At 36.6% G+C, this 16,131-nt stretch overlaps 1 protein-coding gene across 1 annotated transcript in view; it reads right to left on the bottom strand.

Moving 5' to 3' along the window:
• Positions 1–4,481: 4,481 nt before the first annotated feature.
• The window catches only part of HPRT1 (hypoxanthine phosphoribosyltransferase 1), a 31,202-nt gene continuing 19,552 nt past the window's right edge, over positions 4,482–16,131 (bottom strand). The window contains exons 4-9 of the mRNA XM_054577036.1: positions 12,599–12,664; positions 9,591–9,608; positions 7,514–7,596; positions 5,988–6,034; positions 5,746–5,822; positions 4,482–5,201 (exon numbers count right to left, since the gene is read on the bottom strand). Of these exons, the coding sequence (XP_054433011.1) occupies positions 5,154–5,201; positions 5,746–5,822; positions 5,988–6,034; positions 7,514–7,596; positions 9,591–9,608; positions 12,599–12,664 (339 nt within the window). The 3' untranslated portion in view covers positions 4,482–5,153. The remainder of the gene's footprint in view (positions 5,202–5,745; positions 5,823–5,987; positions 6,035–7,513; positions 7,597–9,590; positions 9,609–12,598; positions 12,665–16,131) is intronic.

Genomic DNA, 16,131 nt, shown 5'->3' with positions numbered 1-16,131 from the left:
TCATCCAAAATAAGAGAAGAAAAAAAGAATGATTTTTAAAAACCCTAACTGCAGTGTGGGGGCAAGAGCGGAGGCAGGGGAGAGCAGTTGGGAGGCTCTGGCAGCAGTCTGAACACTCACTAATAGTTAAGGTGCTGGTGCACACAGAAGGGCAGTGATTCTGGAACTTGCTCAGGATGCTTGTGGTACATGGCAGCCAGGGTGCTCAAAGCACTGAGGTGGGGAAGAGTAGATTATCCACCATTGTGAGGACTTTGGCTTTCACTCCAAAATGGGGAGCCAAAGAGTGACTCATTCTGACTAATGTTTTAGTTAGGATCACTTTGGCTGCTGTGTTAAGACTGTGTGTGTGTCAGTCAGGGGAAGGGGGGCAAGGATGGAGCTGGAGATCTGGTCGGAGGCTACTGCAATAACCCAGAAAAGAAATGCTGGCCCATTTGTCTGTGGCAGCCTTCCCTCCACTAATTTGTTCACTGAACCTCTAAAATGGTCTTTTCTGTGAAATGTGCTGCAAATCAATAAAAATAATGTATATACATAAAATAATGTATATAAAGCACTTAGCACAACATCTGACACACATTAGAAGTATTAAATAGTGGTTACTACTGGCATTGCTAGTTTTATTCCTGAAGTCCTAGCACCTACTTGCAGAACAGTTTAGAGGTTCTTGTGCCTTTAAAAATGCAAATAAAATCTTTTCATTTCCTAGTTTATTTTTTATTTCAATTTTAGTAAATTTATTTCCATAAATTCTGATTTTCTTTTAATTTAGCATTTTTAATGAAATTTATTGGGTGACATGGCTTAATAAAATTGTATGTTTCAAGTATACAATTCTGTAATATGTCACCTGTATATTGCATTGTGTTCACCACCCAAAGTCAAATCTCCTTCTGTGACCATGTATTTGCCTCCCCTTACCATTTACTATCTCTCCAATCCCCTTTCCCTCTGGTAACCACCATACTGTTGTCTGTGTTTATGATGTTATTTTTTGTCTCATTTATTCATTTGTTGCTTCCAGTTTTATACCCCATATATGAGTGAAATCATATGGTTCTTGACTTTTTCCATCTGACTTATTTCACTTAGCATACCACCCTGAACATGCCCGTTCTCCTCACTCCCTATGTTAAAAGCCTCAGTGCCTTCCCACATAACAGAATGCGCAAAATCCATATGCCTTGCCACAGCCTGCCATGTTGTCCATGGTTTGGCCCTGGTCTTCCTCTCCAACCTCAGGTCCTACCACTCTCCTTAATTGCAGACACTGGCCTTCCTTCTTTCCCTCCAGCACCTCAGTTGTTCTGTCATGTCAAAAAATAATAAAAAGATCACTGAAATGGAGCCGGGGCTGTGTTTGAGAGGAACTGCCTTGCAGATCTTATTCTCAAATCTTTGAAATGTTAAAACAGGGCAAAATGACCTTAAGACTGGGCCTAAAGCAACCTTGTGTCTCAAAGAACTGTTTGCAAAGATAATCAGAAAGCAGATATGACTACAGGACCAATGACTACTGGACTGCAAATTAAAAACATTGTTTAGAATTAACATCACTATATTTATGTTGTCTATGTCTATAGAAATGCCTTCCTTCTATTGATATAATTGTTCCTCTTCCCTTTTTCAGGAATATCGTCTTTATCTCCTAATTGGAACATTATTTGGGCTTCTGCCTGAATCAATGCTTCCCAAATGGCTATTATTTGGGCTCAAATAAATGCTTGTTGCTTCTCACTTTGAACTGCCTTTTATTTTTAGGCTAACTGTCAAAATCTCAGCACCTTTTGGATTTGCTATTCCTACTGCAAGAACTGTCTATACCTAGCCCTTCATGTGGCTGGTTTCTATTCCATTCAGTTGAAGCTCAGCTAAGACCTTCCCTAACCACCTTATCTAACATATGGTGCCTACACCTCATCCCAGCCCCAGCACATTGCTGTTCTAGGTTCTTCACAGCCTGCCACTCTTTGAAAGTATCTTGTTTACTGTCCCTTTGCCCAACTAGAATGGAATCTTCATGAAATCAGGAAAGATGCCCTGTTTTCCCCATTACCTAGTCCACAGAGGGTGTTCAGTGGACCAGTTTCCAGAATCAGAAATATAGGGGAGGACATTAATTGATTAACTTTCCAAGCTAATAAATTAGAGCAGTAGCCAAATTATCTATAAACCGTTTATACATGGAATTAAAATGAAGACCTACCTATATTTATAGGTATGATACACATAATATTCTAAGCATTCACAATATGAGAAAACATGATGGGTTCAACACATGAATTTTCTAGGTCGCTACCTCTTCTTTAAACACCAACATTCCCTTGGACAGTAATATTCATATTCTTAAAACAGATTCCCTGCTTCCCTATCTCCTATAATCAAGCAAGTTAAATTTCATTTTCTTTTCCTTATGAAGGTCTCTAATTTTTTAAATATTTTATTTATTTATTTTTAGACAGAAGTGAAGGGAGGAAGGGAACAGAAGGGAGTAAACAGAAACATCAATGTGCGGTTGCCTCTCATGCGCACCTTGCTGGTGACCTGGCCCACAACCCAGGCATGTGCCCTCACTGGGAATTGAACCAGCAACCCTTTGGTGCACACACTGGCACTCAATCCACTGAGCCACACCAGCCAGGGCTTGAAGGTTCCTTATTATACAGGGCCATAATCAAAGTGCAGCCCTTGGGAATTACTGAGGTGTGACATTCATGACCATTCGCTCCTGTACTAAATGACTAAATGACCTCGGGAGGCTAAGGCTTTTGTCTTGTTAATACTTTTTTTCTACTTTTGACAGACTGTTATCCTAAAAATTACTGCCGCTCCTATCAGCATCACCCATCCCCCATATTACAAATGGACTATGTCTAATGTGTTGAAAATTGGTTAAATAAATAAGATTATTAGAATTCTATGCCCAGAAAACAGGTTAAAGAAGGTCTGAGGAATATTCTTATCCGAAAAGTACATGAGCTTCAGGAGGTTCCTTCCTAGCTGTTAACTGGGTTTCTTGTTGGGTTTGCCAACCAGCTAAAACATTACTGAACCATAAACTAAAGACTTTGGGTGAATAAGAAAGAGAAACAGTTCAGCTTCTTCATGATATTGTAGCAAGAATCAGTCAGATTTTGGGTTAAATCTTTGCCTCTTACTCGCCGTGCACCTAACTTCTCAAATCATTCATTTTTTGAAGCAGCAACTGATGTTTGAGCACTCAGTATGTCCCAGGCCACTGTCCTATTTTACCTGTGCTGTCGCATCTAGTTATTTCTTACAATAAGCCTGTGAAGGAGACAGCATTATCCCCATTAGTCAGTTGGGTAAACTAGTTCCAAAGTTAAGTAACTCAATGTCATATAGCTATACAAGCTAAGGTCAGGACAGTCTAACCCCAAGCTCTTAGCTATTCATTCATTCAACAACAAACAAGACATAAAAATTCTTGCCTTCCTTATGGAGCTTACATTTTAAGATGTGGAGGGCAGAGACTGAGCAATAAATAGAAATGTAAATTATACCACATATTATTAGTTTACACCACTCAAAACTGCCAATAGCCAGCTACTTTTAACTACAAAAATGGTAATTTTGCAGAGGAGAGTAACAGGGGAAAATGGGGACCACTGTGATTGAACAACAATAAAAACAAAGGAAAAAATGGTAATTTCACATGGTTCAACCTAATAAAATGGTTAAGTGCGACTGAAGAGATGGGTAAGGAGGATCAGCAGTGGGAGAAAGGTTTCAGTTATAAATTACCTCAGTAACGTGACATATTGGGGCAGGGGTGGGGAGGAATCAAGAGTTATCTTGGATACTAGACACATGTGGTAACACCAACCTCAAACTTACAGGGTTATGAAGATCAGATAAGATAGCAAAAATGAAAGTTTTATAAACTAGAAAGTTCTAGTACCATACCAAATTATTATTTAAGGTTTTCTATTTTGCTGCTGGGAGTTGCAGCAAACATTTAAGGCATGAATATAGCTGGATGGCTTACAAGGTTGTTAGTTCACATCTTACCTCCAACAAAGAAACAATTAACAGGGTTTTTCTTTTTTTTTAGGTTTAAAACTTTTCTTACTGCTCCCAGAAAACAAAAGGTTTTGTTGTTGTTCTTTAGTCAATAAAGTATTATCTACACAAAGAAGTACATAGTACATGTCTGGGAACAAATTGTTGCAATGCAGATGAGATTGTGATGTAAACACTTTCCAACAGAATTCCAAGAGAAAGTCATGTTATTTTAGCATCGTAAAATGTAACAAAGTATACCTTGTGTCTGAAATTTAACATCTCTGAAGCAGAATTCCGCTAGCTCCACCAATTCATTCTACCAGATAATCATTATTCACCATGCTTGGTAAAATTACAGTTAAACTAGCTACTAAAACTTAACAGACAAGGAAAAAGTAACCAAAAGAAAACTATACTAGGTTAATCTGTAGAGAAATGATAGGTATGCATAGTTTCGTTTAAAGAGACAGCCTTTATTTTAATGATTTTTACACTGAAGAATTCAAAAGATGGTAAGGTTTTTTTTTAATTTATTAATTTGTATTTAAAAGGAACTGTTGACAAAGAGTCACTGAAAATAATCTGAACAAGCAGGAAAATACAGTTAATAATACTGAAACACTACTAAAATAATTCCAGGACATATGCTTTATCTGCTATAACAATATCTCTTAGATGCTGTCATTGATACAAAACCTGACTGCTTTTTACTTTTCTAAACACACAGTGGTATAACTAACAATATTCAATCACTTCTGTACTTTCCTGAATATATAAAAATTAAAATACTGATTAAAAACTAATATATCTTCTCTTTAAATGTTTCTTACAGATACAATTTCAATATATTCATTCGATAGTGGTGTGGTTTAAGAGATTTTTCATTCACAAGTCAAATAACAATCCACCCAAAGGGAACTGATAGTCTTTAGGCTCATAGTGCAAATAAAGAGTTCAAGAATGCAGCAACTGACATTTCTAAAATACAAAACAGATAAAATTCTTAGAAGATACATGCAATAAGCTCTACTAAGCAGCTGGCCACAGAACTAGAACATTTGATAACTTTACTGGTGATTTCAATAGGATTCCAGATGTTTCCAAACTCAACTTGAACTCTCATCTTAGGCTTTGTATTTTGCTTTTCCAGTTTCACTAATAACACAAACATGCTAAAAAATAAAAATCCAGAAATTCACATTAGAAAAGTATATTCTGAAATGGAAGGCAAGAACAGAACTTTGCATATCTTATGTGAATAGTATTATGCTGCAGGGTTGTCCATGTTGTTTTTTTTTAAAGTGAACAAGCAGAAGGTTTGTGCAGTCTTCCCAATCTTCTTTACCCATGTTTATAAATGCATTTTCAGGACCTCTGCCTCCAGCGTAGGAGGCAGGTATTTGAAGGACAGTGAAATAAAATACTTACACTAGCTCATTTATATCTTACTTACAACCACATCTATCATCTGAAATAATAATGGGACAGTTAGTGTATATTAAAGCTGTTCAACTATTTCAGCCAGCAAGAAGTGTCACCCTAGCCTGGCCAAGCTCCAGGTTTAAGGACGTCTTTACTTGACTACAGCTTTATGTGACTAATGGGAACCATCAGTCTGTTCAAATTATGAGGTGCTGGAAAGAGAAAACAATTCTCTTTCATAAATTTTTATATGGGTTCTGAAAAATGAGAGTGAGAAAAATAAGTTTTACTTACATTCAAATCCCTGAAGTATTCATTATAGTCAAGGGCATATCCTACAACAAACTTGTCTGGAATTTCAAATCCAACAACTGAAAAGAATCATAATTCATCATTTAGATATGGAAAACATCACTTTCAAATCAAATGTGCCTTCTCTACATATATTCTCTAAAGTAATTCTAAACCATTTCATTTACTAACTCGTTCGGGTTAAAGATGATGGTTAAATGATCCACAAAAAGTAATTCACTTACAGTCTGGTCTATATCCAACACTTCGAGGGGTCCTTTTTACCAGCAAGCTGTTAATTTAAAAAATGTGATATGTGACATATTTAAACACTACAGGGCATTACAAAAGAGAACATCGATGTTCTGAAACATGGTTTCATCTGCACTTAGCATACCATGGTCAGGTTTAACATACCCAAAGAAAGACTATGAAACCATGTCTAAATAAATCACAGGGATCACTGGGCAGGGGCAGCAATGAGTTCATGTTACAGATGAGGCCCTTGATGGATCTCCACCTGGAACATGATGGACTGTTCTGCGAACTGCACCCGACTACCCACGCACCCATCGAAGGACAGCTAATCAGGAGGATACACAGGTGGGGAGTGCCAGTGAGCGACGAAAAGATAAGAGCTCCCAGTCCAGAATCCCTGGAAATACAATCCTGTAGCCTCACAGAGTGTGGGAGAGGTGAGCATCACCTTTCAAGAGTTTTAATACTTTGCTTACAAAGAGGAACTTCAGGTTAAAAAGTAACTATCATGCTAAAGGAAACTACAGGTAGGATGAGTCAACTGTAACAAAAGCTAATTTCATAACTCAAGTGCTGCCTGCTAAAATTTTTTAGCCATTAAAAAATGCCTTAGAGTGACGGTGCTTCGAAAGCCTCTCTCTGTGTTAAAGGCAGTCCCAGTAAAACTTATGATTTTATACCTTCCTAGATAAATATATTTAAAGAGCTGGAAATGACCTAAAAGTGATTCTCAACCTTAACTGCACATGAGAATCACCCAAGAAATTTAAAATAAAGAAAACAAAACAATCCTCAGATACCCAGGCCACACCCCTGACCAAAGACATCAGAATCACTAGGGGTGGGACACAGGCATAGATTTTTTTTCAACTCTCAGGTAATTCCAATGTGCAGCTGAGGTTGAAAACCACTGGCCTAAGTCTTAGCCTCCAAGGGATCATCTAATCAAGTCGTTCATGATTCTCTTCCAGTAATTAAATAGACAATACACTTTGAGTGAATTTCCATTAGGAAAGAAAATAAAAAACAAACTACTCACAGCAAAACCCATCTCTCTACCCTCACTCACTGAGGAACACTCCAGAAGAGATATCATCAAACTCAATGCAAGTTTTACTAAGGGTTCAGGGGAACTTGGCACTTCATATGCCTATAGATCTGAATGGTTAATAGAGCTCCATCTGTAAGGCATGATGGCAATTCATTTTTTAAGCAATTTCAATACTTTAAATGGATAACCACTCCAGAGAAGATATACAAATGGTCAATAAGCAGGTGAAAAGAATCTCAGGATCACTGTGCATCAGAGACATGCACAGTCATTTACAAAGGATGCTACTAAGTTTTATTTGAGATTGCATTATTTTTTGAAGATAAAACAACAGTTGAGAACATTTATCCTTACAAAGGAGTAATTAGTTAATCCTCTTGCAAATGAAGAAAACATCCTAAGACAAAATGTTATACACACACACACACACACACACACACACACACACACACACATACATACCTTGCGACCTTCACCATCTTCGGATTATACTGCTTGACCAAGGAAAGCAAGGTTTGCATTGTTTTGCCAGTGTCAATTATATCCTTTAAAAAAAAAAGACATTAAAATGGTAAATAAAACCATCCTCACTTTAAATTCAGGGTCATTATATGAACACAAAATGCCCAAACCTCATGTATAACAGGAATAATGCCATTCTTCTCAGTGCAGTGATCCTCACCAAAATTCATACACTAGATATCCTAGAATCTGTAAATCACCTGGCTCTCAGGAAGCAGAAGGAATGCTGGTCCTCCAGACTGGATTTCAGTGGGCACCAAGAGGTCAATGACAACTAATTTAAATATGTTTACTGAAATGTTTTATATATTTAAATATAATTACACATTTATTAAGTGCATTTTAATATATTTATTATATATTATATACTATATATTACTTAATATATAATATATACTTATTATAGATTATTTATTATATAATAATTAAATATATATTATTTAAATATATTTATTCCAGAAGAAAACCCCATCTCTAATTGGGAAAATATTCCTTAAACCATAACCCTAATGATCTTCAATGAAAATACTCTCTACACATGGTATAAAGCAGTGCTTCATCAAGTGGGTCCTGTGAGTCATCAGAAAATCAGGGCTGGAGACCTGTGAGAAATGTAGCTCTCTGGGCTGTGGCAGACAGAATTCTGATGGCCTCCAAGACACTCCTGCCCTCTGGTGTATACACCAGGAATAATTCCCTCCTGCTGAGTATGAAGACAGAACTGTGGAAAAGATAGGATGGTCACTCCTGTGACGATTAGGTTATATTGTGAAGGATAGTTGTCACACACTAGAGGGAGATTCTTGTGCTGATTTTGAAGAAGTCAGCTGCCACATGAGAAGGTCATGTGCTACGACATGAGGATGGCCTTTAGGAGCTAAGAGCAACTCCTGGCCTTCAGTCCTGCAACCACAAGAACTACATTCTTCCAACAATGTGAATGAACCTGGAAGAGGCCCATAGGCCACAGGTGAGACTGGAGCCCCAGTTTTGATTCAGCATGATGAGACCCAGAGCTGAGGACCCAGCTAACCTGTACTTGGGCTCCTGACCCACTGAAACTGAGATAATAAATGTGTTTTTTTAAGCTGCTAATTTAGGCAGCATTACCCAAGAAAAAAAAAGAATCCATCTGAAGTGGAATTAATGAAGCTACATTTTAAGAAAGCAACCCATTCCCAGGGATAGTTATGTACACAAAAACCTTTGAAAATAGTGTCATTTTTTTGTTTTTTATCTACAAGCTAAAGTTTCTAAAAACAAACAAAACATCAATTCAGATTACTCTTGCTCTTAAGCCTTAAACCATTTTACATAAAAGAATGAGAGCTTATTCCACTGGTGGGAGTATAAAGTATACACCACTTTGATAAGTCATTTAGCAATAATAGTATAATTGAAAATGTACAAATTCGACAACCCATTCATTCTAAGTGCCGATATTTAGAAGGAATTCACACAAGTGCATGTCAGGACATGAAAAGGAGGCTCTTAGCAGCCCTGTTGTAGTAGGAAAAATTGTAAGCAAATTCCCTATTTGTAGGGTGTAAAATGGTTGATGTGTACATTGCAATGCTATGTGGCATTTTAAAGCCAACTGACTATGTGTCAACACGAATAACCTCAAAACCAATTTGGAGTAACAATAACAAGTTGCAAGAGAGAATATGTAGTGTGGCACTATATGAATTTTTAAACCAAAATACATTTTGTATATTGATACATATATGCAATAGAAGCATTACAAACATGCATGTGAATAATATATATCAACTTTAAAAGAAAGAAAAAATTTCAAGCCAAAAAGAGAGGCAAGAAATGTTCTGAAATTTTTTTCCATTATCCACTACAAATAAATTATAAAGAATTTTAGACAAAAAAACAATCTCACTCTCTTATAACACAAGCCCACCATTAAAATTGAGTAAGAGGAATTTCTTTTCCTAGCTTACCTCTGTGAGTGTGCATACTAAGTTAGAAAATCATAAACACTATATTAAAAGTATGGATAACTTACTTCAACAATCAAGACATTCTAGAAGAAAAAGAGAAATGAAAATCAGTACAATGAATCAGACAGTGTTTCTAATTATAACTCAAATCATAACATAACAAATTCCATCTGTTTGGATTTGGAACTCCTTAATATGAAATTTTCACTGCAATGGAATTTTTTTAAAATAAAATTTGACCCATATGTTCATTTTTAAAAAGTTTTTATTACTTAAACAGAGATCTAATCTTGGACAAGTCATAAAATTTCTCTGAGCCTCAGTTTCCCATGAGTAAAATGAGGTTCTTGAATGAATATGTGTGCTTGACTCTAAAAGTCAATAACTATAATTTAGAAAATTCCAAAATCATGCGTTTAACTTGCCATATGGAATCCAATTCAAAACTCATTTACTCATTAGACTGAAGTTGTTCTGTTATTTTCTGCATGTGTTCATATTCTTAGACTAAACTAAAGAAGGATACCAACCAATCTTTTCTTCCTCCCACCATAAGCCCTCACCCCAATTTCTACCTCTAGGAATTTTATAGCTGGAAGAACTCTTAGAGAAAATACCATTGAACTACCTCCAAGGTAGAGAGGAGTCTTATTTGTTCTTATATTAATTATAGGAATGAAGTAGCATTTCACATAGTGGTTATAATCACTGGCATAAGATCCACACTATCTTGTTTTAGTTCTCATTTCTCCGTTACATACATATAGCATCAGAATTTTAATGTTCTATACATTCTTCTAAGTCAGTGGTTACCAAAGTAGGGCACACAAGATCCATTGAGTTACAAGAAAGAAAAATTAGAACTTTCTAAAAACCTCAATTTGCGTCATATATAATTTTGCACGTACTTTACAATATACGTATTATTACTACCACAGTTCATATATAATTTGCTCCTCTCTTCATATCACAACTAATATATCTTTTAAAAAATACTGTAATCTAAATCTTTAGTAAAACTGAATATAATAATTAAACATACCAATAATTATTTCACCACCTACTACGTGGTTCTTTCTCAACACTCTCTACCCTAGCTAGCACGTCTGAAGGGTAACATTTTCCTATCAGGAACTGCGGCTCATTGCTGCAGTGATGTGCACCATGGGATGATGTTACAGTTTGAAAACACTGAATGAGGAGAAAGAAAAACTGGATTCTAGTCTTGGCTCTAATACGAAGTAGCTGCATAACTTTGATTACCAGTAAGTCATAATTATAGGCCCTTGCTGGTAGGAGACAGTTTATATAAATCAAAGTCCAGAGACATCAATACTGTTACAAAAAATAAAAGAATGAGAACTGTTGCCATTGTTGAGAGCTTATTTTATGTCAGATAGCTACATCATTACTTAATAAATGAAAAAGTTGAAGCTCAGGTCTGTGACTTGCCTAAAGTCACAAAAATTGCCAAGCAGTAAATAGAGACCTGAAGAGGTGTTTTCACATATTCTCATCCATTAACTTCGAAAAGAGGGGGAATATTTATATACATACGTATCTGCACACACACACTGTCCCAAAAAGATGAAAATAAAGTCTAAATAACCCACAATCTAACCGGCAAGAAATAACTTCATCCAATTTATGTCTTAATTTTTTTCAAAAATAAATGTGCTTTAGTGTGGCTAACATGAAAAGAAAATTTTCTTTAGAAACAGAGATCTTTTAAGATGCCAGAGCTACATAGTGGAACTGAGCCATTAGGTGGGAAAGGCAAGGTCAAATAAAATCACAGAAGGTGAACTCTAGGCTCCCTCCAGCACTAAAAACTGACTCTAGGAATAAGGGTTTCAAATTACTTCAAAATATGGGCAAAGCATGCTGAAAGGGAAGGAGGACAGGTCTGGCAGTGGTGCAGAGGATGGACAGGGAGGGGAAAGAACCCACAGATTATAATTTCTCCTTTAAAAGTTTTCCAGAGATGTTGATGGGGGATAACACTAGTTTTGCAGGACTCTGATATGGGATCAGAGTTTGACACAAGTGCTGTATGCTAAAATTTCCTTTCAGATACTCAGTCAAATAAGCTGTGAACATTAAAATGTAAAAGCCAGGTCTGGAGCCTGACGGACCTAGATTCAAAAACAAGCTCTACCACTTATTGGCAGTGTGATTTAGAATAGTAAGTCCTCCAGCCTGGCTGAGTCTTACTTTACTGATCTGTAAAACAGGAATAATATCCACCTCACAGAATTCTTCTGAAACTTTAAAATTATGCCTTTGCATTTAGCACAGAGTCTGTAAGTTAAAAAAAAAAAAATTGGCTCCTTAAAAAACATAGCATTCTATCATTTATCATTGGTTATTCAAAAAACATTTCATTGTATCAGAAGAAAAATACTCAAACATCTTGATATCTCTACTAGTTCAGCCAACTGTTTATACTGGAATAATTTTGATTTTTTTAAAACTCTTTCTGAGATGTCTTAATGTAACTGTATGTTTGAATTTACTGGGTGTTCTAACTACCAGAAACTGCTGTAAGAACTCTCCCTGCATTGTTTCCCTTAATCCTCTTAACTCTTTGAGGTGAATACCATTAACATCCACACCTTAGGAGAGACAGAGAGGTTAAATAAACTGCCCAAGGACACGTTAGGAAGTACTGAGCCAGGCTTTGAATCAAAGCTGTCCAGCTCCAGAACCCACACTTTCAGCCACTACACTATACTGCTTCTGTATCTTTTAAGAAATTATGTGAGTCTATTTTTAAAAAGAAGATTGTCTTTCTCCCCACATATCTTTTTTTGAAGGATCCCAAATTAGACCCCCACAGAGCAGTACTTGGCAACATGGACTTCTAAATTTAATACTGGATTCTGCTGCTCTGTGGCTGGCTATATGGCCTAAAGAAAGGTACCTAATCTAGACTGCTTCCAAGGGTTAAATAACCCTTATTTATGTGCATAAGTAACTATGTAAACTGCCTCTTAGTGACTGATTGACAGCACAGTGTTACTAATTGACTCCTGGTATAAAGGGCTCTTTTGTTTCCCTTCAAGATACATACCTTTCCAGTTAAAGTTGAAAGATCATCTCCACCAATTACTTTTATGTCCCCTGTCGATTGGTCATTCTAGAAAAAAAAAAGATATACATGTACATCCTTGTATGTGCACGCACATTTCATATTATCAAATGGGAACTAGAAGATTTAAGAAGTTAGCTATCTAATGTCATAGCATTATGAACACATTATAAGAATTATGTTTCTAGAAATGAATGACTAGGTAATGTTCAACTACAGATTAGTAAAAATTAAAAAGTCCTAATTAGCCATTACTGACTTGATGCTTTAGGAGTCCTAAAAATACGGTGCGCCCATTTTCAAGTGGGCAGTATTATAGCAGCCACCCATTTTCAGTCACAGTAATTTCTGAACCACAAGGGAAGTTATTAGCATGGCAGGTGTCTGGTTCTGGCCCTAGACCATTCCCAAGAGTCAAGCAAGTTGAAGGGTCTGGTCTACATCACACTCAACTCCAAATATATTTCCCTGAAAAGTCTAGCTCAAGTCTAGTTCATCTTCAGCAGAGTCTGGGAAATGAGGTCTCATCAGTAGTCCTTTAAGGTATACCTCTTAGGCTCCCAGATTCCTGATATCACAGAATCCAGTAAAAACTCTTATAGGAGTTTCAAAGGAGAATGCTCCATACCCACTGTAGTAGGTTATGATAATGATCATAATTTGTCTATACTAGAGTCAAGACAGAAAACTGGGGTGAAAGAGCAGGTAAACAGAAGAGCTTGGAACTGCCCTACCAGAGAGCAACCTATACCAAAGCTACAGCAATTACAGCGGTGCTGTACCAGCACAATAACAGACAAAGAAATCAAGGAACAAAATAGAGCCCAGAAACAGATCCAGAAATATATGAGGATTTAGTATATGATAAAGATGGTATTTCAAGTCAGTAAGTAGAAGATTAATTATCTAATAAATGATGTTTGATCAACTAGTTATCCACTTGGGAAAAAAGTAAAGTATGATCCCTACCTCACAGCATACACAAAAATAAATTCCAGATGGATTAATATCTAAATGTAAAAAATAAAGCCATAAGCAGAATGGAAGAAAACAGAGTATTTTCACATTCTTAGAAAGGGTAAAAACCTCGGCATGATATGACCCCAAACTGAAAAGATCTATAATAAATATTCCCAATGGGCTCCAACAATAAGAACCCAATAGGAAAGTGGAGAACAAATACAAACAGGAAATTCACAAAAGAGAAGGTCGTAACATATAAAATTATATCTATCTGCGAAACTAATGCTAAAACAATGTGATTATACAGTTCTCCCTTTCACACTGGCAAAACTTAAGCCTGATGAGATATGTGAGCAAAAGTGAAGGGGAAAAAAAAAAGCACTCTTGTTGGTGAGAGTACCAATTTATATTGGTACAATTTTTTTAAAACGATATAGCAATACCTATTAAAATTGTAAACACATGTGCCATTTGCCCCAGCAATCCACTCTCAGGAATTGGTGCTGCAAAAACACTCTTAAGTATGCAAATGTACATACAAGGAAATTCACTGTACCAACTGTTTATAAAAAAAGAAATACTGGAGCCCTGGCTGGTGTGGCTAGTGCACTGAGCACAAGCCTGCAAACCACTGCAGGCAAAGCCTGCGTTGAAGATTCGATTCCCAGTCAGGGCACATGCCTGGGTTGCAGGCCATGTCCCCAGTAGGGGGGCGCTCGAGAGGCAACCACACATTGATGTTTCCCTTTCTTTCTCCCTCCCTTCCCCTCTCTAAAAATAAATAAATAAAATCTTAAAATAAATAAATAAATACTGGAGACAGCCAATACATCTCTTAACAGAGAACTGTTTAAATTAAATCCATTCACATAAAGTAAATATCATGCACCTACTGAAAAGAATCTGATAATCTATCCAAACTGATGTGGAACAACAATAATTAAAAACACTTACTAGTAGAGCAATGTGTTGCCCATGAAACCACTTTTGTTCAACATTTTTAAAAAGTTCGTTAACAGCAATTGCATCTAAATGGTGAGGATAGGGATCAAAATACTTTTTTTTAAAGATTTTTTTTAATTTATGTATTTTTAGAGAGGGGAAGGGAGGGAGAAAGAGGAGAGAAACATCAATGTGTTGTTGCATCTCACACGCCCCCTGCTGGGGACCTGGCCTGCAAACCCAGGCATGTGCCCTACACTGGGAATCGAACCAATGACCCTTTGGTTGGCAGGCTTGCACTCAATCCACTGAGCCACACCAGCTTGGGCAACTTTTAACTTTTACTTATTTCTATTTTTGTCATATGCTTCTATATACATGTCCAATTTTTGTGGAGTGTTTTTTTTTTTTTGTTTTTTGTTTTTGGAAAAACACACATGGGCCAATACTGTTAAGTGTTGCAAACTAAACAGAAGATATGCCTTCTGATATTTAAAAAAAAAAAAAAATTTCATATGAATTTTAATTTTAAGCAAATTATGTACACCCTTTATGCTAACTTAGAACCTAGAGTTCTAAGAGTCTCAAATACAGAGAATTGATTAAAAGTTGTACAAAACCTGAAGCTTTCAATGAGAGTGACTCCTACTAAATGATTTACACTGTAAATCAAGTTAAATAGTGACATCTTCTGTAGAAATTTGGTATTACACTCCAACTTGAATTGACCCTCTTTTATAGAGAAAAGGAATAAAGATCTGAGAACTAAAAGGTATGGAGACCAAAAAAAAACACAAAAAAACAAAACCCTGTGATCCAAAGGCTATGGAGATAGGATAAGAGGCAGGAGAACTCTAAGCATTCAAGACACTGCTGATCCACTAGCCTCCAAAATCTCCATATTTCTGTTTGCCCTAAGGTTTTTAGCTTAAACTAATTCTGTTCTGATGCTTTTTTCATGGAAACAAAGCCATATTTTAAGTGGAAGAGCATAAAGAAGATTCATTTAAGAAAAATGTTGCAGTCCAATGTGCTAGAATACAGGTAATAAGTGCCCAGATTACATATAAATGGCATCCATGGATCAATTACCCCACCAGAAGAATTTCCCTCTCTCTCTCCCTTCCTGACTGGAACAAGCTTCCCACTGTACCCCTACTTCACTACATTACTGAGTGATCCTTTTGTGCCTCATCTTGAGATAATGGCACTGGCGTGGTAGAGGCCAGAGATCCCCTCCCCTCCCCTGTCCCGAGTTGCTCTTCCTTCTCTGTCATCCCACCTCCTCTTTCCTCCCAGCAAGAAAGCCCAATCTGTCAACTACATAAAATTCCCAGAGAAGCAATTTGGGTCTACAAAAATCATACCCTTAGCACATGTGTTCCCATTTTGCCTACCTTTCTTGAGTCCAGGTGAAAAAAATGAGAAAGAAAACAGAAAGGAACTGTGTTTCTTTCTATTTGTATATCACTAGAAATTTTGAAAACTCTATTAAGTAGTAACAAGAACTGCAGCCTGGTATAGGAAAAGAGAGAAAGCGGTGTAAAAACACATAATGAATGGGCTGGCAAAAGAATTACTGGAACAAACAGATTGAGGCCATAAGGAAA

Source organism: Pteronotus mesoamericanus, unplaced genomic scaffold (assembly GCF_021234165.1).
Source record: "Pteronotus mesoamericanus isolate MK-2021 breed Mesoamerican mustached bat unplaced genomic scaffold, CSHL_Meso_final contig_40, whole genome shotgun sequence".
Taxonomy (NCBI): Eukaryota; Metazoa; Chordata; class Mammalia; order Chiroptera; family Mormoopidae; genus Pteronotus; species Pteronotus mesoamericanus.
The sequence above is the reverse complement of the archived record's forward strand: the minus strand, read 5'-3'. Positions and strand labels throughout refer to the sequence as shown.